This window comes from Stegostoma tigrinum, chromosome 7, assembly GCF_030684315.1.
Source record: "Stegostoma tigrinum isolate sSteTig4 chromosome 7, sSteTig4.hap1, whole genome shotgun sequence".
Classification (NCBI taxonomy): domain Eukaryota; kingdom Metazoa; phylum Chordata; class Chondrichthyes; order Orectolobiformes; family Stegostomatidae; genus Stegostoma; species Stegostoma tigrinum.
Window position 1 is genome coordinate 26450863 of NC_081360.1, and position 24267 is coordinate 26475129.

Here is a 24267-nt window from a genome sequence, read left to right on the forward strand (position 1 = left end):
TTTATTTACTTACTGAGAACTCCAGTAGTGGTGCTGCACTTGCAAATAATTGAAGAATAAAAGGCTTTCGATGCAAAACATAAAACTGTCGACAAGAAAATTCAATTGCTTGGCGTAGCAATGGATTGCTTTCATAATCAGCATAGACCTGCAAGAGGGAATATTTTGAAACAATGTGAATACTAGCAATAAACACACTTTATATAGCCTTTGATAAATACACATAGGTGTTGTAAATTTGAGCAGCGTGATAAGATTCTATTTGCATGCATGATTTTTGCATGTGAGGTTGTATTCTTTATATTGTTACAGAAAGGAGAGGCATGCATTTACAGAGTGCCTTTTATGACCTGAAAGTGCACCAAAGAATGTTAAGCTATGACAATCTTTAAATTTGTAGTCAGTTTTGCAGGAAGGGAAAACAGCAGTCAATTTGCAAACTGCAACCTTCTACAACAGCAATGAAACAATGACACCCCTATACAGTCAGTGGGGTAAAGCACAGAAACAGATCCATATCTCTCTAAACACTTCCTATTCATATACCCATCCAGATGGCTTTTAAATGTTATAATTGCATCAGCCTCCATCACTTCCTCTGGCAGCTCAATCTGGACAAACGCCACCCTCTGCATGAAAAAGTTGCCCCTCACCTTAAACTTATGTCTTGGAGCTTTAGATTCCCCTACCCTGGTGAAAAGGCATTAGTTTTCTTTTAACATCTTTTTAAATTGGTATTGAGTGAGGGATAAATATTGACAACAGTACTGGAATGCTGCGCTCGGGGAAGCAATGTGGTCTTTTATCTCCATTCACCTGAATTGAATGCCGACAATTTTTTTTGCCTAATACTGCTACTTGCCACACACAGTTACTGTTGTGGTTTGTCTTGTGAGCTTGCAAAGAGAATTAACGAGTGTACAGCTGCATCACACTCAACAGTATTGAAACAGAGGATGGTTTGAAAACAAATCGAAGGATGCTCTGGTAATTTATGTATTAACTTCACATGAAAATACAATGTCTTGGTTTATATGTATCTCATGCATGGTACAAAATTTGAAACCAAAGAACAGGAAGAAAACTTTCTATTATATAGTCTTAAGAACAAGCTCATATGTTTTTGTTTCTGAATGCACTGAGTTTATTGTGTCAATCAAAGTGAAGTGAATACAGCTGAAAGGCATTGCAGGACTAATGCCACTTCAGCCCAAGCCTGCATACTGGCCCCATCTTGCTGCACGCAGGTATAGGACAGCTTCATTATCTCAGGAATTGCAAATGGCACTAAACATTGTCATCATCAGCAATCTTATGAAGAAGGTAAGGATGTTGTTGTTTAAACAGCTGAAGCAGACTGGACCTAGGTCTACAGGTAACAATGAAGAACATGAAGACAGAAGGAATAGTTTGGGACAATGCTTTATTTGCTTACTATAGTTTAGTATTAATACTGCAGTCGCATGCTATCCCCAATGTTCGCATTGTCTTCTCTCAAACTGTATTCTGTGCAGAATGAAGACTTTTTTGACAGTAATAAAGATTGGAAAATATGATACTACTATGATCTAAAGAATAAGAATCTGCTTGACATTTTTTGTTCGGTTGCAGCATACTGCCAAACACAGAAACCCGTCACAATAATCAATAATCTCCTAACAAGTTACTAAGAAATCTATGCGAAGGCATTTACATGTTTTCTTTAGGTGTAGGCCAATTTTACATCCCTATATGTCCTGTCCCACCGGCAGGACAGACTTGGCAGAGGTGGCGGCACAGTGGTACAGTCAGGAGGGAGTGTCCCCTAGGAATCCTTAACATTGACTCTGGGCTCTAAGAAGTGTCATGACTACAGGCTAACCATGGCAAGGGACCCTCCTTTCAAATATCACACAACATCCTCCATCAGTTGGTGAATCAGAGCTCCTCCATGTTGAGCAATGCTTTGAAGCACGGAACGTGGAAAGGACACAAAACGTATTCTGATGGGAGATTTCAACATGTGCTCCTAGGAGTGGCTCAGCATCAGCACTACTGATCGAGTTGGTTGGGTGCTAAAGGACATAGTTACTAGATTGGGTCTGCGGCAGGTAATGAGGGGAATCAACAAGAGGAAAAGCATACATGGCCTCATTCTTACCAATTTTCCAGCTGCAGATGCATGTCTCCATGACATGAGTGGTAAAAAAGTGACCACTGCATGGTCCTTGCAGAGACAAAGTCCCCTGCGTCACATTGTGACACCATCACTGTGCTAATGGGACAGACTCCAACAGATCTTGCAACTCAAGGCTGGCTTAACAAGAGAACTTAAAAGAAGAATTGTATATGGTATTTTGAATCTCATCTGAAGTATCCAGTAGCCATATCCAAAGTATTTGAGGCTCATTCTTCTGCTATTGTTTCATAATGTCAATTGTCTGTTGTTATTATTTATCTCTGTCCTTAATGTTTCAGGATTTCAAAGTAAGACTTGTGTTTAAAACAGATTATGGTCTATTAAGCTCCATTATATATTCTTCTACAGAAGCATTGTTAGATTTCTAAATTTATCAAAGTCTGAGTGTGCCTCATGTGCATTGAACAGATTTTCTTAGCAACTTTGACCACAAATATTAGAAGATTATCCAAGCATTCCTCAGTGTCAAATTCCTGAGCCTCCATCTCTGAAAATATTTTACACCCGATCCTGTTTCAGGCAGGAAGGAATTGTACAAACATCAGTGGGAAATGACATCCTGACACTTTGTTTGCTTCAGCCATTCTTCTTAAAAGCAAATCAAATTCCCATATCCTGTTGGAATAAAAAAAATCCCCTATTTCCAATCTTTACCTTCTGGCAACCATCCTGTTCTAGCAATGTCCACACAGACCCAAGCCTGATGGTGAAATAGAACTTAAGGCACATTTCCTTGTGGTTAGCATTTATCAACCTTTCAGTAACCTAGCTCCTATCATCCTAAACACCACCTGTTCACCTTTTATATTTACTCGTCTTTAATTAATCAATTAAACACAGTCAGCAGCAGCAACTCTTTTGCGCTAACACTAATTTCTACCAAAGATGTATAACACTGCTTGCATTCAGATGTGTACTTTGCTTATTTATTAACACAAGTTCTTCTTAAGTTTGGTTTGTTCTTAAGCACATAAACCTAGTCCATGCTTTCTATTAATTTGGGTGTGGAAGGCAGTTAAATTGGGAAAAAAAAATCTTAAGTGTTAATAATGGGCTTGATAATGGGCTGTATAACGCAGTGAGGCATAACACTAGTAAATCCAATATCTGTTGCCCATCCCTAACTACACTTGGCTGGGCAGCTGACATTGCCATTTCAAACAGCAGTTCAGAGTCATCCATGTTCCTGTAGGCCAGACCAGGAGATGACCTAAAGGACATTAATAAACTCGATGGGTTTTTACAATTGATAGTTCCAGGTCACCTTTCCTGAGACTAGCTTTTAATTCCAGGTTCATTAACTGAATTTGAATTCTGAAAGTTTTCATGGTGGGATTGTCATACATATTACAAGACTAACAGTTTGGATCTCTGGACTACTAGTCCAGTGACACTACCAGTTCCCAGTTTCCCTTTGGTTTTTCTCTTGGCCCTTCTGGGTTTAAATCCCACCATGACTTTTAGAAGAATCTAAATTCAATTACCAAAAATCTTCAATTAAAAGTAAGATGCAGAGATAAAAATTCCCACATTGATAGGCCCAAATGTGCCTGCATTAAGCAACATGGGTTGACTCTGAAATGGCTGTGCAAGCCACTACTATAAGCTGGTGCAAGATGACAAAGGAGTGAAACCGTACAGACCGCCACTATCAGCTGAGGAACTGGAAATGACAAAGGCACTCCTGTCTGGTGAACTTACACCCTACTAACATCTTGCACCCAATGCTAAAATTACGAGAGCTATCACACAGATTAATAAAACTGCAAAAAGCAGAAGTTGCTGGAAAAGCTCAGCAGGTCCAGCAGCATCTGCAAAGAGAAATCAGAGTTAATGTTTCTGTTCTGGTGGTACACAAAACGTTAACTCTGATTTTTTCCTCACAGGTGCCGCCAGACCTGCTGTGCTTTTCTAGCAACTTCTGCTTTTGTTTCTGATTCACAGCATCTGCATTTCTTTTGGTTTTTATGTAATAAAGCCACAGGCTTGTACAGTCATGCTCACTGAATTATACCACATGGACAATGTCCCAGGCCCAGACTAGGAGCAATACCCACATCCAGTGAGAGTATAAAAAACAAACCTCTTCCCAGCCATTGTCTCTGTATGAATCGGACATCCATATTGACCTCGGGGTGTACTTAATATCCACTGTCCTGTCCATGACAGAAAAAGCACTTCCTTCAATCTTCACAATGTTATTACATCGTTACGTCACCACCTCCCCAACAACATTCCCTGAAACACATATTCAATACTTTGTGAAACTACGTCCAGACAGAACTATTCCAACGTATACTTGGTTAGTCACCCCTAATCTATCATTAAACATCTGATCATACAAAACACTACTGCACAGATCCTTACCCACATCAACTCCTTCTCATGCACTAATCTTTCCTTGCTAAGCAACATCAGCTCCTGTCCCGCAAAGATTTCACATTTAGCTTACTTACTTTTGTGTTAAAATACTTCCATGCCCTTGGTATAGTTTGAGATTTGTAATCTTCTTTAGTGGGGAAATGGTAGGGTGGTAGTAGTATGCCACCAGATTAATAATCCAGAGATCCAAACTAGTGGTCTAATGATATGTATGACATTTCCACATTGTGACTGGTAGAATTTACATTCACTTAATAAACCTGGAATTAAGAATCCTGGCCACGAAACTATCAGTTATTGTAAAACTCCATATGGTTTATTAATGTCCTTTAGGTCATTGGTTGGTCTGACCTACATGTTACTCAGATCCATAGCAACGTGGTTGAGTCTGAACTGCTATTTGAAACGGCAATGTGAGCCACCCAGCACTTAGGGATGGGCAACAAATGTTGGATTTACTACTGTTATCCCTCAATGCTTTACACACTGGTGATCAAGCCTCATTATCAAAGTTTAAGTTTTCTTCCCAATTCACCTGCCTTTCATACTTAAATTAATACAAAGCCTGGATCAAGTTTCTGTACTTAAGAACAAACCAAATTTAAGAAGAACATGTTATAAATAAATAGATTCTAACCATAAGTAAAGAATGATGAACTGCTAGCATACAACTCCACTACTAAAACTCTTAACTCCTTCTAAAACTCCCTACACATATTAAAAGAGAAACAAAAGCATTGGTGTTATGGCAGAGCAGAAAAATAACTGGGAAAGCAGTTCAATGGCCCCACTTCATAGGGTTATTTTGATTTCTGCACAAGAGGCACAGAGTGACTGGTACATTGACTGCAAATTTTCTTGGTTACTGGGTAGGAGTCCCAGATAACAGCAAGTTATGACAGTAAATAAATGAGCTTTCTTCAGGCTTTAGGTAATTTGTTGGACAGAAAGGCTTGTTGTTACCAAAGACTCTGCCAGTATCATTCACAAACCCAAGTTATTCAGCTACCTTGGAACCAGTTAGTTGTTGTCGGGCTGATGTCATCCACAAATTGTCACAACCCCACAAACCAATTGCCAGCTGAATCTCATTTTGTAAATAACCCCTGGTGCTGGCCCATCTACAAACAGATTCCCCCTCATTGCTTGACCAAATCAACAGTGCAAGCACAACATACAAGGAGTTTTAGTAACTTGGTTTTGAAAATTTCTTCTGAAATCTTTGGTTTTAAAACAATCCTTCTTCCATTTCGGTCCACAAAGATAAATAAAATTTTTTTAAAAATTACACAAGCAATGACCATTTCAGATCAAAAGGATTTTTAGTATCTTAACCAGTAAAAATTTCTTCTGATCCCAGTTTTTTATGTAATTCACTTCCTTCTCCCTCCCACTGGCACAAAGGACAAAGAAAATTACAGCACAAGAACAGGCTCTTCAACCCTCCAAGCCTGCGCTGATCCAGATCCTTTATCTAAACTTGTCATCTATTTTCCAAGGATCTGTATCCCTCTGCTCCCTGCCCATTCACGTATCTGTCCAGATACATCTTAAATGACAATATCATGCCCGACTGTACCACCTCCGCTGGCAACGCGTACCAAGCACCCATCACCCTCTGCGTGAAGAACTTTCCATGCATATCTCCCTTAAACTTCTCCCCTCTCACCTTGAAATCATAAGCCCTAGTAACTGAGTTCCCTGCTCTGGGAAAAAGCTTCTTGCTTTCCACCCTGTCTATATCTCTCATGATTTTGTAGTCCTCAATCAGGCCCCCCCCTCAACCTCCATCTTTCTAATATAAATAATCCTAATCTACTCAACCTCTCTTCATAGCTAGCGCCCTCCATACCAGGCAACATCCTGGTGAACCTCCTCTGCACCCTCTCCAAAGCATCCGCATCCTTTTGGTAATATGGCGACCAGAACTGTACACAGTATTCTAAATTGGTTGAACCAAAGTCCTATACAACTGGAACATGACCTGCCAACTCTTGTACTCAATACCCTGTCCGATGAAGGAAAGCATGCCGTATGCCTTCTTGACCACTCTATTGACCTGCGTTGCCACCTTCAGGGTACAATGGACCTGAACACCCAGATCTCTCTATGCATCAATTTTCCCCCAGGGCTTTTCAATTTACCGCATTGTTCACTCTTGAATTGGGTCTTCCAAAATGAATCACCTCGCATTTGCCCGGATTGAACTCCATCTGCCATTTCTCCACCCAACTCTCCAATCTATCGCTATTCCGCTACATTCTCTGGCAGTCCTCTTCACTATCTGCTCCTCCCCCATCTTAGTGTCATGTGCAAACTTGATAATCAGACCATCTATACCATCCTCCAGATCATTTCTGTATATCACAAACAACAGTGATCTGAACACAGATCCCTGTGGAACACCACTGGTCACAGTTCTACATTTTGAGAAACTTCCTTCCACTACAACTCTCTGTCTCCTGTTGCCCAGCCAGTTCTCTATCCACCTCGTTTGTACAGCCTGGACCCCATGCGATTTCACATTCTCCATCAGCCTACCATGGGGAAACTTATCAAACGCCGAATTAAAGTCCTTGTTTATGACATCTACAGCCCTTCCCTCATCTACAGCCCTCCCCTCATCTATCAACTTTGTCACTTCCTGAAAGAATTCTATCAAATTGGTAAGACATGACCTTCCCTGCACAAAACCATGCTGCCTATCGCTAATAAGCCCATTTTCTTCTAAATGAGCACACTTTATATCGTCTGGGCTCTACACTCTGAAAACACTCCTTAATCTGCTCTGCACATCGTGCTTAAACCTCACTTCTTTGACCAACCTTTTGTTTCTTCTCCCTCCATCCCAATCCTAATGTCTTCTACTTTGGCTAGATGCCCTCATTTTTTATTTCACTTCATGATGTTTTGTGTACTAAATATACTATATAAAAGCAAGTAATTCTTGATGTCTCCAGCCTCTGGTTAAGTTCACTGAAGGAATGGTGGGAAGGATGAAATAAAATGGAGTAAGAATTCAGTCTGCAGCCCAAGTGTAAAACTAGCATTGTGAACCCACTGTCTGTTTATAAAAAAACATTCAGAATATTCACTGGAAATGAGTTACTCGGCTCCCTCAACAGGCAGGTATTCAACAACATGAGTTTTAAGCCCTGGTAGCAACTTGATAATTTTGCTTTAAGAAATATGATTCCAATTCCATATCGCTGCAACAAATGTTAAGAGCAAAATTGATCAATTACACAGAACAGTCATAGTTATTCAACCACATTTAAACTGTTGGAGGACCAGAGAAAAAATACTGGTGACCTGAACCCACACCAATACCAGTCGTACATATCTAAACTCAGACTTCTTTAGTCTCATCAGGTTGCATTGGACTTCCAAATGAAATCTGGATCTTAAACCATGGGTGAACGATTGGAAGTATTTTTAGGAAAAGAATTTGAAATGGCTGTGAAGATGTTTGACTTCCATGGTAAGTTTTTAATCACGAGTTAATTAATGGCAAATAATTATTGATTCCAGTAAGCTTAGTGGTCACTTAGTGCTTGTTGAAATAAACCTACCTGAAGCATGGAAGGAAGGATCCACTGATAGCCACTCAGTGAAAAGAGATGATTGAAGTGCACTGCAGTATTGATAGCTGTAGCAGCATATTGACGGAGCAATGCACTGTCTTCAGGATGAAGGATTAAAGCCCCATTAAACACATTCAGGAAGAGCATTATCTCATCTCCCCAGGGAAATTCACTGGGCATACCCAAAAACATCTCTTCCAAGAGTTTGATCCACATACTCTTGTGAAGGGTATCAAGACCAAATAATTCTTTGCCTGAAAAAACAATAAAAGATTTCACCTTGATGTCTGACACCTCATCCTAAAGACTACTTTACTGTAACCTTCTGAAATAATTCCTAATTAAAAAATTCTGGAAAATTTCATCTATCCATGAAACATAAAACTGGAAACTACCACTTCAGCCATTTAATTACAATAATTACCTCCCAAACTATTGGCATTTTAATACAATACATGCAAATAATTACTATTATTCTGATTTACAGAAAGTAATTCTGTGGTTTACAATTAAAGAAAAACATGTTCGATAATACAAACAAGCGGTTCATAAACCTCCACTATTACAAACCATCTCGTAATTCCTGGAACTTAAATGAAATTGAAGAAAGATAAAGATGTGGTAGGTTATGTCACTGTATTGTCGAACAAAAGCATTGACTACACAAAACACAAGTTGTACAACATAGCTGTGGGTTCTTGTGGCACAGTGGTGGTGTTTCTGCCCCTCGCAGGTCCAAGCTCAAGTCCCAATTGCTCCAGAGGTGTACAATAACACATCTGAACAGGGTGATTACATGAGAAAGCATTAAGCCCTGCAAAGAGGGCAGAATCACCCCCAGACGATTCAGAGTGACTGTTCTGACCCCTGCATTTTGTGGGCCCCATACTGGGATCAGAGACAACTGACAGGAACTGAAAGCTAGGGCTGGAATTGCAGAGTGTGATTTGCCCTGGGTTTCGCACACTCTCATTCTCTGAATGAGATGTAACGACTGTGAATCTTAAATATTTAAATAATATGGAGACCAACAATAACTCCTACTGACTGCTCACATGGGGAGAGTTCTCTTCTGTTTCTGGAAATTTTTGCTTTGGGACCGTGAACATTTGGTCGTCCTGACCCCAATTTGGCATCTGGCATCTAATGCAATATAGGATAGTCTTGGATTCAGCTCATTATCCAAGCAAGCTGCTGAGGAATGACAGCCAATAGGAGGCTGTCCAGCAATGGCATATCAACAGCCCCAAAATCCAGAAGGGTAGGGAGTTGGGGGGGTGAGGATCTTTGGGATGCGAGAAAGGAAGGTGCTTGAACGTGGAACACGCTTTGATTACAAGGTATAAATATCTAAAATTCACAAAGGTGACAGATTGGATCATAGGAGACAAACCTTCTATTGATGTCTATCAGCCTCAGCATAAGACCGCTGTTAACTGCAAAGTGGAATCCCCTAGCAGAATGGAGTACTGATCTCTCACCCACTGTCTACTGCCTCCAGCCCCTGCATGTGCTTTGCTCCCAGATTTGGGGGTCACCTAAATGTGTGGTCAGTTCTCTGAGTGGCATTAATAGGTTACTTAATTGGCTAAGTGGGCCACCTACCATTCACTACCCCTACCCTTCCGCACAGACCAAAAATCATTTAGTGACGTAGATGTGTCGGCTTTGCAACTGTTGCTCTCCCAATTTCCAGGCCTTCCCATCTCTGGACCCCGCTCTGACTGCAATCCAACATTCTGCCCTAACTGTTCAAAGGACTGCATTGATTTCTTTCTATTGTCATTTTTGGGTGCTGCAAATATAAAACATCATTTCCTCTGGTTTGTAAAAGCCAAAGCTATGAGGAGACATCAATTCCTGCCTGGGAATAAAACAGGAAGGCTGGGAGAAAATCAAGATATACTCCACATTAATACAACATAATCCATCTGGTACAATCATATTTTGAAGTATGCGGCATTAATGTGGGAGTCTGAAATTTGAAAATATAGCACTGTGGGCTTGTATCTCCCTCTGGCATAGTTGTGTCAGCTTTCACTTCCATCACCAGAGTTAATCCCTTCAAAGTGGGGGTTTTTGCCTTCCTGCTTTCTTAACACTGATCGAGAAGGCAGTGATATCTTGCAAGCAGCTTGACGCCTGAAGGAGTAGGCTTTTTTTTTAAGATACAGATTGTGTTTGAGGGCTCTGATTCCCATGTTAATGATGTTGTATATGCTTACGGAAATAATCTGGGCCACTGTTATCCTTGGACTTCCACAGACTGTGATCGTGACCCTCACTGGTCTCTGCTACTGGCAGATACTGGATGAGCTCACAGTGGTTTGATGGGACAGGTGGCCCAAAGTCATACCATAGGCATGGATGTTTGAGCAGCATTTCCCCAGGCAGGTAGTTCTTTGTTATAACCAAAAATTGTTGAATTTTTTGGGTCCATGTGTCAGAAAAATTTCAGAAGCCATTTTGGATAAGGTGTGGTGCCCTTCTGATCCCACAAAAATTCACACTGTTATGAGGTCACTTGAAAGGATTCAGTTTAAAAATTTCGACATCTGCTGAAAAGGTCATGTACCTTGACGGTCAGCGAACAGCGAAAATTCTGCATCAACTGCATTTCGAGGAAATGATGGAAGTCTCAGAAGATCCTCTTGTAGCAAAGATACATGTGATTGTTTGTGTACAGAAGGCATGTGCTGAGTAAGAGACATCAGAAACATCACCCGGCCGAGCTCCTCCAGCTTCCGAGTAAACACCTATTTTAGAAAATAAGTTTACGACCTTGCGAGATTAACATGTGCTTTCAAAATCCAGTTTGGTGAAACTTTATTCTTTGACCATGGCTTGAAGCACTGAATCACAGAAAAACGGGCAAAAAGGAAACTTTACGACCTTGCAGGCTCCACATTCCCTTCTAAATGTGAGACTGGTTTGGCTTCAGTAGCCATGTATGTGATACATAGTATGTTTTAATCTATTACAAGAACCAACAACTGAAAAGGCCATTCATGTGGAATACAGTTCTCAAAACATTGAAAGACATTGTTCGGGAGAAGCTCATGATGCTGTTTCTCTGTCAGCTAGTTTGGTAAGACGCAGAAAAGGCTTTTCTGACAAAGGGTCTAGGCCCGAAACGTCAGCTTTTGTGCTCCCAAGATGCTGCTTGGCCTGCTGCGTTCATCCAGCTCCACACTTTGTTATCTCTGAGCTGCTAGAAACCTTCAGTTTCATGTGCACAGAATTGCGCAATAAATGGCAATTAAAAGGCTTTTAAATAATCGACTGCACTGTGATGGAGCAACAGTAACAATGCAGCATAAGATGATGCTCAGGCAGCAAGTTCTTTTTGATTTGCCTTCATTTTCTCCCGATGTTACAGAAAGACGATGTGCACAGAGAGGAATGCTATTATCTCAGGCTAACGGACGTGCCAAGTGAAGATCACGTTCCTCACAGAAGGCTCTACAGCATGCCATTCGTGGCATTACCTTAAAAGTGAACTGCTGACTAACTGTTTCACCTGTAAATTCTTCAGAATTAGTCAACTGTGATCTATATTGTACTATAAGAAAGAAAGTATATCAGAGTAACCATGAAACATATTGCCCATTTAGTCACACTGATCAAGATGACATTCAACCAATTCTTCCATCCAAACTCCCCCTGCTTCAATCTGGGATTAGCATTTTGTCAGCCAAGAGGAAGATGCAATTGGGATCATTTGCAGCAAGGAAACCTTGCTGACATATCCAAATTATTTGTATTAGGAACAGCTCTTCTCACATGGAGCTTCTGAAAGACTTCACCTTCAAATTTATGTGCATAAATAAAGTACATTTGTGAAAAATATGTGCTATTTAACATAATTTGTGTGCTAAGGACCAGAGGTTAAATCTCAAATACCTCTCTCCTCACCTGTTTCTGGATCAGCTCTTGCCCTTTTGCAGGAAGCATATGGACAAGGTTCAACTGTGGTGAGACAGATCGCCGAAATGGATAAATATCTCGTACATAAGTCTGTAACAAGAGACGAGCCACAATATTCAGAACATGCTCATTGACTGTAACCACATATGGTATGTGTTGAAGATTTGAGACATACACTCAGAGAATATCCCATATCTATGCTAGTTATCTTAGCACAGCATTCTCCATGGCAATGCCTGTACTAACCAATGTCCACTTTCTAATACTCAGTCAGGGGATATGGGCTTCATTGGTTGGGCCAGCAATTGTCACCCATCTCTAATTGCCTTTGAGAAGGACATGGTGTTCAAACACCTTGAACTGCTGCAGTCCATTTCCTGTTGGTAAAACCACAATGTTGTCAGGGAGGGAATTCCAGGATTCTGATCCATCAACCACTGAAGGAATGGTGACAGATTTCAAAGCCAGCATGGTGAGTGACTTGGAGCAGAACTTGCAAGTGGTGGTATTCCCAAATATCTGCTGCCCTTGTCCTTCTAGATGTAATATTCATGGGTTTGGACAGTGCTGTTTAAGAGATCTTTGTGAATTTCTGCAATGCATCTTGTAGATGGTATACACTGCTGTTACTGAGCACTGGTGGTGGAGGGAGTGAAGAATACGGATGTGGTGCCAATCATGTGGGCTGCTGAGTCCTGGAAGCCATCAGGCTTTGGAGTGCTTTTAGAGATTACATTAGATTCCCTACAATGTGGAAACAGGCCCTTCGGCCCAACAAGTCCACACCGCCCCTTGGAGCATCCCACCCAGACCCAACCCCATCCCCCTATACCCACACACCCCTGAACACTACGGGCAATTTAGCATGGCCGATCCACCTAGCCTGCATATCTTTGGGCTGTGGAAGGAAACCGGAGCACCCGGAGGAAACCCACGCAGGAACGGGGAGAATGTGCAAACTCCACACAGACAGTTACCCGAAGCTGGAATCGAACCCAGGTCCCTGGCGCTGTGAGGCTGCAGTGCTAACCACTGAGCCACCATGCAGCCCTAAGATGCACTTATTCAGACAAGTGGGGAGTCTTTCATCACTCTCCTTACCTGTGCCTCTGAGACAGGCTAAGAGGAGTCAGGAGTAGAATCACTTGTTACAGGACTCCTGACCTCTGAACTGCTCCTGTGGTTACAGTATTTGTTTTCTAAATGGGGAGAAGATTCAGAAGTCTGAAGTACAAGGAGACTTGGGAGTTCCAGTCCAGGATTCTCTCAAGGTAAACTTGCAGGTTGAGTCAGTAGTCAGGAAGGCAAATACAGTGTTGGCGTTTATTTTAAGAGGACTTGAAATAAAAGCAGGGATGTACTAGCGAGGCTTTATAATGCTCTAGGCAGGCCACATTTGGAGTATTGTGTGCAGTTTTGGGCCCCACATCTCAGGAAGGATGTATTGGTTCTGGAGCAGGTTCAGAGGAGGGTTACAAGAATGGTCCCAGGAATGAAAAGCTTAACATATGTGGAACATCTAAGGACTCTGGACGAGACTCATTGGAGTTTAGAAGGATGAGGGCGGATCTAATTGACACTTTCAGAATACTGAATGGCCTGACAAAATGGATGTTGGGAAGGTGCTTCCATTGGTAGGAGAGTCTAGGACCCGAGGCTACAGCTTTAGAGTAAAGGAGAGACCTTTTAGAACGGAGATAAGGAGAAACTTCTTCAGGCAGAGAGTGATGAATCTATGGAATTTGCTACCACAGAAGGCTGTGGAGGCCAGGCCGTTGAACATATTTAAGACTGAGATAAATAGGTTCTTGATTATCAAGGGGATCAAGGGTTACGGGGAGAAAGCAGGAGAATGGGGTTGAGGAACTTATCAGACACGATTGAATGGCGGAGCAGACTCGATGGGCCGAATGATCTAATTTCTGCTCCGATGTCATTTGATCTTATTGCTGGTCCAGTACAGCTTCTGATCAATTGTAACTCCTTCAATATTGATAGTCAACCAGTCTTCTTCTCCTATGGCAGCATAAATGTTGGCATTTCTTAGAAATTGTCCTGATGAGTACAGAACAAAAAGCTGTGGCAAAATTTAATTACTCATATTTGTCTTTGCTATCTCAAAATGGACTTGATGTCAAATTTAGTTCCTGCTTTTCAGATAAACCTTATGACATGTAGGACACAAATTATAACAATGTTGAAAGTTTGGCTGATTCAATTTGTAAAATTTGAGACGCATTTTTTCTTTTCCATGTCTTTCTTCAAACTGAATCAGGACATTGCATCTAACATTTGTGATACACAACAGGTCAGTGACTTACTTTTGCATAATGTATCAGATTCCAACGCTTATCCATCAAAAAGTAATGGTTTGACTGAGCTTCAGGGATATTAAAAAATTCCAAGCATTCCTAGAAAGAAATAATGCAACAAATTCAGTAATGGGAACCCATACAAACTAGAGGCAAAGACAAAATGGTGAATGCTTTCTAAGTTTGTAACGTGCGATCTTGTTAATTTGTCTGATTTACATGACAAACATTCAACAGCACAGGAGCATATCAAATATACTGCAATACAAAGGCAGTCATCAAAGAATAGATTTTATCACTAACAATAAACTACTCTTTCCATTTGTGCAAAATAGGTAATGATACACTTTATATGATCGAGCAATTAAGGTGCACAAAAATGTTAACAGATTCTGTTGTGCCAGGCATTGGTAATCAATGATGATAATAATGAATGATTGCTCTGAGAAATAATAGAAAGTTTAAAAAAAACTTCTAAAAATTCAATTTTTTTTATGCCAGATTTTTTTTCATTGAATGACATGTTGACTGATATGTTGAGCTACTGTAGAATTGGGTAATTTCATGTCAAGGTAGGAGCCCTGCCTATCATAATGATGTATTCTGAGCCTCAGTCGGATTTCTGGCTCAGAGTCACTTAAATAATTTTAGCAGATGCCCTGGTCTATTCTGGTGAAAGGATTGTGGGGTGGGAGTGGACAGAGTATGGGGACAAGGAAGCATCTGACACAATTTGCATCATAGTGTGACGACTCTCAACTAAAAGAAGCATTTCAACTGCTTCAAGATTGGCATCTCTGTTCACGTGATTAAATGCAGAAAGATTCATTCAGGGAACCTGTTCGTCCTTCATAATTGACTTGTTGGAACAGATTTCCATGATTCACGAAGATTCCAGGGACTTTTAAAAATAGCAAGTGGAACTGTGATCTTGAGATCTTCACCCCATTTCTGACAGATCCTAAATTTGCTGGGCATGGGGTAGAGTTTAACAGGCAAAAGAAAAAGAGGCCAGAAGAGACACTGACAAATGGGAAATTCAATCTCAACTAGACTGCCTGAACTCAATGTAACAAGGTGTAGAGCTGGATGAACACAGCAGGCCAAGCAGCATCAGAGGAGCAGGAAAGCTGACGTTTCGGGGTCTAAACCCTTTCTGGAGAAGGGTCCAGACCCAAAATGTCAGCTTTCCTGCTCCTCTGATGCTGCTTGGCCTGCTGTGTTCATCCAGCTCTACATCTTGTTAACTCAGATTCTCCAGCATTGGCAGTTCCTACTATCTCTCTCTACCTGAACTCAGTGCTGAGTCTACCCATACTCACTTTTCATTGCACCAAGGGACGTTCCGTAGTGGAAGTTATAAATCATTAGAAGGGTCCTACATGTTCTTGGAGGTATTTATGATCAGTAAAACTGTCAAATAATTTTAATGTCTTCTCCTTTTATAAATTCAAAATAAAAACTGGTGGCCTATGTCTGTGGATGAATAAAATCTGATCTCAATATTGCAATAGCTGATGTCAGATATAATCTGAACTGTCATTAATACTTGTCTGCTCTCCACAACCAAATATTATCATTATTTGGTTGAACAGTGTTGTCAGTTCACAGTTTGGCTGACAGCTCAAAGAGGTGATTAAAGGATCACTTGTCTTTGATGTGAGGTCATGTATACAATTGTTTGTTTTGATAAGGTATCATGTAGGTGGAATTTTAATGTATTGCAGGGGTTTTTGTGAATGAGTGTTTTTGCGAATGAGTGTTTTTGCATAGTGAAATCTGTATTAGATGCTAATAGATTTTATTTTGTTTCATCTCAGCCTATAATGAATACTGGGTGAACTAGCATGGAAAATGTTGGTGCAGGACATGGTGATTTCAGACATGTGTTGGCACTAACTTGCCACTAAGTACTGGTTGGAGTGTGGGATGGCGGAGGTCATAAATTGAAATGTGTTGATGTGTATGGGCAGAAGTGGGAGGTGGGGGCAAATGTGTGACAAAACAATTGGATGAAGTCCCAGTAAATACACAGAGTCCAAATTGGCCCATCGCCCTTTTAAACAGCCCCGGGTGGCACACAGCAGCTATTGCCTTGGAGTGATAACCATGAAAACATGGTAATTTTTCAACTTAAGCTACTTGCCTCAGTAACAAAATAAAAATCAGTCTGTTCTTTGATTGGCAAAAGAACCAGTGTCAACATTAGAGATAATAAAATGTGAGGCTGGATGAACACAGCAGGCCAAGCAGCATCTCAGGAGCACAAAAGCTGACGTTTCGGGCCTAGACCCTTCATCAGAGGGTGATGATGAAGGGTCTCTGATGAAGGGTCTAGGCCCGAAACGTCAGCTTTTGTGCTCCTGAGATGCTGCTTGGCCTGCTGTGTTCATCCAGCCTCACATTTTATTATCTTGGATTCTCCAGCATCTGCAGTTCCCATTCTCTCAACATTAGAGAAAATGTTTTGTGCAATGAATGTTCATGATTAGGATACATTGCCTGACGAGTGTTGGATACAAATTAGACACTAATACATACAGTAACGTTCTGAAAGGAATTAGATAACATAATTCAGGCAGCAACAAATGCATGATATATAAAGGAGACATATGGGGGGGGGGGGGGGGGGAGTGGCGCAAGGCGTTCAGCTGAACCTCTTTGCTAAGGGCAACATTTTCACACAGAGGGTGGTTCATGTTTGGAATAATTTTCCAGAAGAAGTGTTAGATGTCGGTACAGTTACAACATTTAAAAAGACATTTGGATAGGTTCATGAATAGTAAAGATTTAGAGAGAAATGGACCAAATGTAGGCAAGTGATATTAGTTTCGTTCGGGAAACATGGTTAGCATGGAGTGGTTGGACAGGAGGGTCTGCTTCCGTTCTGTCTTCACTGTATGAATCTAAAATGAGCCAGCACAGGATAAATAGCCTTTGTTGTTATTCAGTAATTCCGCAAGATGCCAGTGACAATGAGTATTCCTGGGATCCAAAAGAATTGTGATAAATATAACAGAAAACACACTGGAGAGGTATTATTTTCATCCAGGTATTTTAGGGTATCCATCTATGTGTTGCCAAATTTTAAAATTTGTGGCTAACTCAAAAGTTGGAAGCATTGCAAGCTGCAAGGAGGATGGGTATAAACTTCAAAAATACAAAAATAGGTTGGTGAAGTAGTTGAGGAAGTAGCAGATTAAATTTAATTTGTTTAATTTAGTTATCATAAAATCCCTACAGTATGGAAGTAGGCCATTCAGATATTGAGTCTACACTAACCCTCCAAAGAACCAACCCCACACTATCCCTGCAACCTTGCATTTCACATGGCTGACCAACAAAGCCTGAACTTCCTTGGATACTATGTGCAATTCAGCATGGTTACTTCACCCAATCCACAGAGGAAGCACACACAGAAATGGGAAGAATGTGTAAACTCCATAAAGACAGTTGCTAGAGGTTGGAATTAAACTCAGGTCCTTGGTGCTGAGGCAATTGCTAACCACTGAGCCACCACAATTAGTCATTCAGCTTAGTAGGAAGACCATGGGGATTCAATGTAACAAAAAGGATCCCACTCTAAAGAAGGTACAGGAGTAGAGGGACCTGGGTGTATACGTGCACAACCAGTGAAAGTAGCAATATATGTTGAGAATGCAGTTATTCAAAAATACAAATGTCCTAGACTTTGTTAGCAGAGGCATAGCAAGGATGTTATGCAGAAAACAGTGATTTGGCTTAAATAAAATATTGTATCCAATTCTGGGCACTACACTTCAGGATGAATACAAACGTATTAGAAAGCATACAGCAAAGATTTTGGAATTGAATTATTGTCTGAAAAGGCAAACTTGCAGGGCTATGGGTAAAAGGAGGAGTGATTCGAGGAGTTACTATGGTGGTACAGTTAATGGACTAATAATCTAGCTTTTGGAAACAGGCTCCAATCTCATCATGGCACCTGGACAAATTTATATTTAATTAATAAAATCTGGAATTATATAGCTAGCATGTTGACCCTGACAAAATTACCAAAAATTCCATTAAAAATTCATAAGAGTCACAATGATCCGTTTGTGAAACTGTCTTTCCTTACCGTTATCCCTTGAGAACCTACCTTTCAAAGCCACACATTATCTTTGGCCTCACAATGGCTTTCAGAAGTTCTTTTAACATTCACAGAGGTGGAAACTGTGATTTTTTAAATGTGATTATGTTCAGATGTAAAGCATAGAAACATCAAATGAAAACAGAAGCTGCTCTTAAACATTTGACAGAGTAGAATTGAATGACCAATAAATGTTGACATAAATACACGTCAGGAAGAAATAAATGATTAATATACAGAGTTAGAAACAATGCATGGATACATTTTATTTTGATAAAGTAAACATATTAACAGGCATCCTTTCAACAATGTACCTTAGTAACAGACACGGCCTTACAAAGGACAAACCCACAGTAGGTGTTCATTATATGATATACTAACAATTGTATACTGATGCAAAATAAAGTCAACAATATTAAAATGTTAAGTTGCCAGAGAAAAATAAACTAACCAAACAAACAATGCTGTCATTTTACCTTAAGAACAGCTTCAAACTGTGTATCCTCATGGACAGGAAGTTGCGTTGGAATATCACATTCATTTTGTCCATGGACAACTAAAGTCTTTGTACCTGCAGTGACAATGAGGTCCTACTTTTAAACTGCTCTCTAAACTAATTATGTCAACAGTATGTCAATCAACTAAAAAATCAAAAAGACAAATCAAACTCATCAGCTTTTTTGCGTAGTACATTTAACACTCACGTGACCTGATACACACAACCCCACAGACAGCGATTTGTACCCTTTATAAAATTTTATGTAGTAATGTTTGTTGACACAATGTAACTCTTTCACATCCCAGTTCTAACAGAGATGCCGCCTGTCCCGGTCATAACAATTAGCTTTCCAGAAAACATACAAACACATAAGTTAGGAGGAGGAGGCTATTTGGTCCATCAAAACAGATTCAATTTAGGTCTTCACTCTGTATTCCTGCCTATCTTCATTATATTTTGTGTCGCTTTTTTTAAGCAAAGAATCTTACTCTGCCACCACTGCTCTTTGGAGAAGACTGTTCCACAGATTTGCAACACCCTGAGAGAAAGAATTTATCTGCATCTCCCTTCCCTTATTTTTAAACTGTTTCTCCTAGTTCCAGTGACTCCTTCAAACAGGAATACCCTTTCAGCATACATTTTGACAAATCCCCTCAGGATCTTAAATGTTTCAATAAAATCAGTACACATTTTACTGAACTCCAGTGGTTACAGGTTCTACCTGTTCAATCTTTCCTTAAAAGATAGCACCTCATCCCAGTCAGAGTATTGTGGGGAACAAGCATTTATGGGGTGACACTACAATTTTTACAGATCTGTCAAGAATCATCAATGATACAGGGGAGGTCTATGCAAGACACTGTCTCTGACTCTGAGATTTGACTGACAGAATGATTGTTGCATAAGCATCAGCAAATTCTATCTGAGCAGGGGAGGAGCACTTCAACATTGTGACTTCAGCATGGAGTTAAATCAAGATGAAGGAGCCAGTTCATTGTAGTGGGCAGGGGTGTTGTTGCCATGTCAGGAATTTCAAATTACTGCAGAATTTAACTGCAGCGTTCCGTTATATTTCTCTGTGGTGTCCTCATCCACAGTCTGGAGACTTTTAGAATGAAAGAAATGAGGAATGACAGTAGGTTGTTTGGCCTTTCAAGCATCTCCTGCCACTCATGGCTGAAGCTCGATCTCAATGCCATATTCCTGCTTTCTCCCAACAAACACTTGATGCTTTTAGAATCTAAAAATGCATCTATTCCACAATTTCATCTGTTTCACATTACCATAGGCTACTACAGCAGGTTGGAGGTTGGGGGTGGGGGTGAGGGAGAAGGATTGTGATAATGAAATCCATATCGCAGCAGTGCATAATAGGGGTCCACTGGTGGTGGGGGTAGTGTGCGGAAGATTCATCAGGAAGGCAAATAGTGGTTTGATGTTGGGGGGCAGTTATAATGGAGGCGGGCAGCGGAGTGGGGAGGTTTACTGGTCAGCTTATTGGACCTGGAGAAAACACTCCTGCTAAATATGTAATGCTGTGAAGACATTTATCACAAGGAGTCAGCTATACTCTTTTTTTTCTTCCAGCTTTTGAATACTTCAACATCTTTGATTTGATTTGATTTCTTGTTGTTGCCTAAGTATAGTAAAATATTTTGTTTTGTGTGCAGTACAGGCAGACTGTGCCAGACAAGGACGTACAGATCATAGGGTGATTTTATAGAGCAAGGCACAGGAGGTCTGCAAAAACAAGATCAACATTAGACTTGAAATTTGAGAGGTCTATTTTGGAAACTGGCTAGCTCTGGAAAGAAAATAGAGTGACTACCAAAATAAAAACAGGCAGTTTAAGTCTGTGGAATTGTCTTCCCTAGAGAGCAGTGGAGGTTGGGTCATTGAAATTGTGACGATTACCGTAAACATGATCTTTTGACATTTAGCTCCCTTCATCTTCATTTAAAAACCATGAAGTTATTTTTAAGAATACACTGTGTTGAAATTGCCATTTCATGTACAGCTATTGAAACCAGACAACGAAATCAGTGTCAACAAATTTGCACTTCTTGTTTCCTTCGCACTTGATTGATAAGTTCACATATTGGGAGGTCGAAGGTTATCTGCAGAATTTCAGCATGGAAAGACAATAGAGCTAGACTCGGGAATATTCAAACAAACCACATTCCAGTAACTTGGTTGGCAGAGCAAAGAATGAAGAACAAGGTTTCATAACATCAGAAATTGTAAAGCTTGCTTTCTCTCTTTCTCTATCTCTCTCTTTTTCTCCCTGTTTCTGTTGTTTTCTGAAATCAGCACCCAGTGAAAAAGCAACTTGAGAAAACTACAAACAGAGAATCACATGATTTTTTACAAATTTCATTAATGCTGATGAAGCAAGATAATTGCTAAACAGGTTTCATTCTCATAACCTCTAAACTCTATGAAATTTAAACTAAATCTCTGTTTATCTTCGTATCCATATTAGATACAGTCACCCTTTCTTTTTAGACTTGTTTCCTGTGTTTGACTATGTTTGATGCCATGCCATAGTATTTCTTTTTTTTCAATTAGCAGGTAATAAGCTTCTTTCTTTCATGCAAAAAAACCTCAGAACTGACTCCTTCATTTCGATTTAACTAAATTTCATTTGAACTGCGACAGTTGTGTGCTAAAAAAAATTTAAAATTTTGCTGTTAAAAACAAGGGAACTGATTCAGATCAGATTAACAAGTCTACAAATTTCTGCCCTAATTTCAACTTGAATAAAAACAAAATAAACAAACCTCAAGTGCTTCAAGTGTAATAAATCTGGAGTGAGATAACACCTTATTCCCAATCAATCTTAAGCTTTTCATCTGCTGGTTCGACACAAAGCTTGATCCAATACTTTTTTTTGATGTAAATATTTGTTTCGCATTTCAGAAGTGATAGTCTTGCAGAAAAAAAACTAGCACATGGCGCAATATATTATCAACCAAATCACAACTTAGGGTTAAATTGCAGTTTGCACTAAACAGGTACTTTCTTTCGTAAACTTTTATGGATTCACATAAATGATGAAAATAATTTATCATAGTTGGAAACAAGTAGGAATGTGGATCCAAAACTTCATCAATGTTTAGTGCAGCCCTTGGTAGCCATCAGAAATAGGAATGATAAAAGATTATCCAGCCTCTCAAGCCTGCTCCAGCATTCCGTCACACCGTGGTTGATCTGACATTCCTCATGTTCACTTTCCTGCATTTTCCCCATTCAACCCGAGCCCCCTACTGATCAAGAATCTATCGCAGCCTTAAACACACCCAGAGATTTTGTCTCCACAGCTCTCTTGAGAAGGACTCTCAACTCTCTAAGAGATGAAATTCCTCCTCATCTCAGCCTTAAATTGGCACCTCTTTATTCTAAGACTAGACTTGCCCATGAGGGAAAACATACCCTTAGCATTTACTCTGACAAGCCACTTAATAATCCTTTATGTTTCAACCAAATCACCTCTTATTCTTCTAAACTCCAAACAGTACAGTCCCAACCTGGTTAGCCTTTGCTCAGAAGGTAATCCCTTCATGCTGGGGATCATCCTAGTGAATGTTTTCCGAGCCAGTTGTATTCTTACCTGGCATAGAGGCTGTAACCAGCAGTTTTACTTCACACTGTTCCTTTTTCATTGTCTGTTTTAGGTCTTTGAAGAATAGCCCTTCAACATAACCAACAACCTCCCATAGAAAGGTGACAGTGGCTGAGATTGCATCCATGCCCCATTCACAAGGAGTGCGGACAAAGTACATGATCAGACCAACCTGAAACACAACATGAAAATGCTGCAGACCAACAGTATATTTCAGTTTTTTTTTCTTTAACACCAATCTGCATAATCAAAATTAGGGAGTGCCCAACATATGTTCAGGCTCCTACCTGCTCCCCGATCTCACACACAAAATTGTGTTGGTGCTTTTACAAGCAATGGTAAAAAAAAACACTTTAAAGCAAGTTAAAAACCAAGAGTCGTGATGATTGGTGTTTCATGCTTTGCCTCTAGGCGATTCAGAGAAAGGAAGAGTATTTAATTAGGTGGGGTGTTGGTAAGTGGGGACCATGCTAACTTCCTGTCTCCACCCCAATTAATTCAGTCTGTGAATGGCCTTCCTACCCAATCGCCAATTGATTCCCTAAGGTGGCAACTGATGCCCAAATAAGTGCCCAAACTACATTCACTGATATTAAGTCTGCAACATATAGGCCTGTTATGGAGATAACAGGAGTCTTGACCACTACTTGGAGAGCCAGTGAGAGCAGTGTCGCTTTTCCTAGGAAAGCTTACTATGTTACATGCCAATCAAGAGGTTAGAGGTGAGCAATGGGATCAAGAATCTGGCAGTCCAGATGGTGGAAAAGACTCCAGCTATTTCCTGGTAAGTATGGAAAAACCTGTGCAGTTTGTTGGTGGGGTAATGACGAGGAAGAATCTCCTTGGTCAAGACACATGCAGCATTAGGAAGCAGGAGGAGGGTGAGATTGGAAGGGTTGTGACAGAAATACTGTGAGGTTCTCTCTTGCCTTCAGAGTCACTCTGAACACAATCTACACCACCCCCACTGTCCCTCCCCACTCTACCTCTACAGAAACATCCCCAACATCTGTCCCACACCCAGGAAACACCTCCTGCTATCCAATTCCAGGGTTTCAGTGAAGACCTGGGCCTCAGCTGGATATCTTTTCTGCAGCAATTATCCTATCCTCAATGGTGTTGCCGAGCTAAAGAGTTACAAGCCTCTAGCCACTGGCTTTCAGGGTGCAATATTTCTGCCAGTCCAGGATTCTAGATCCCACTGCTGACATCTAACCTCTTGTTTAGCATGCAATACAGTAAAGCCTTCCCAGGAAAAGCAACACTGGATTTTCACTGGCTCTCCAGATGGTGATCAAGAGTCCTGTTATAGAACAAAGAAAATTACTGCATAGGAACAGGCCCCTTGGCCTTCCAAGCCTGTGCCGATCCAGATCCTCTATCTAAACCTGTCGCCTATTTTCCAAGGACCTGTATCCCTCTGCTCGCTGCCCATTCATGTAGCTGTCCAGATACATCTTAAATGATGCTATCGTGCCCGACTCTACCATCTCCGCTGGCAACGTGTTCCAGGCACCCACTACTCTCTGCGTAAAGAACTTTCCACGCATATCTCCCTTAAACATTTCCCCTCTCATCTTTAAATCGTGAGCCCGAGTAATTGAGTCCCCCGCTCTAAAAGCTACTTGCTATCCAACCTGTCTATACCTCT

The 24267-nt window shown here is 40.6% G+C and overlaps 1 protein-coding gene across 8 annotated transcripts in view; it reads right to left on the reverse strand.

Moving 5' to 3' along the window:
- LOC125454231 (protein unc-80 homolog) overlaps positions 1 to 24267 on the reverse strand; it is a 246595-nt gene that overhangs the window by 63899 nt on the left and 158429 nt on the right. For all 8 annotated transcript variants that reach the window (XM_048534782.2, XM_048534788.2, XM_048534790.2 and 5 more), the window contains 7 exons: positions 22605 to 22788; positions 18972 to 19066; positions 14394 to 14483; positions 12061 to 12162; positions 10721 to 10901; positions 8134 to 8399; positions 14 to 148 (listed from right to left, as the gene is read on the reverse strand). In XM_048534782.2, the coding sequence (XP_048390739.2) occupies positions 14 to 148; positions 8134 to 8399; positions 10721 to 10901; positions 12061 to 12162; positions 14394 to 14483; positions 18972 to 19066; positions 22605 to 22788 (1053 nt within the window). The remainder of the gene's footprint in view (positions 1 to 13; positions 149 to 8133; positions 8400 to 10720; positions 10902 to 12060; positions 12163 to 14393; positions 14484 to 18971; positions 19067 to 22604; positions 22789 to 24267) is intronic.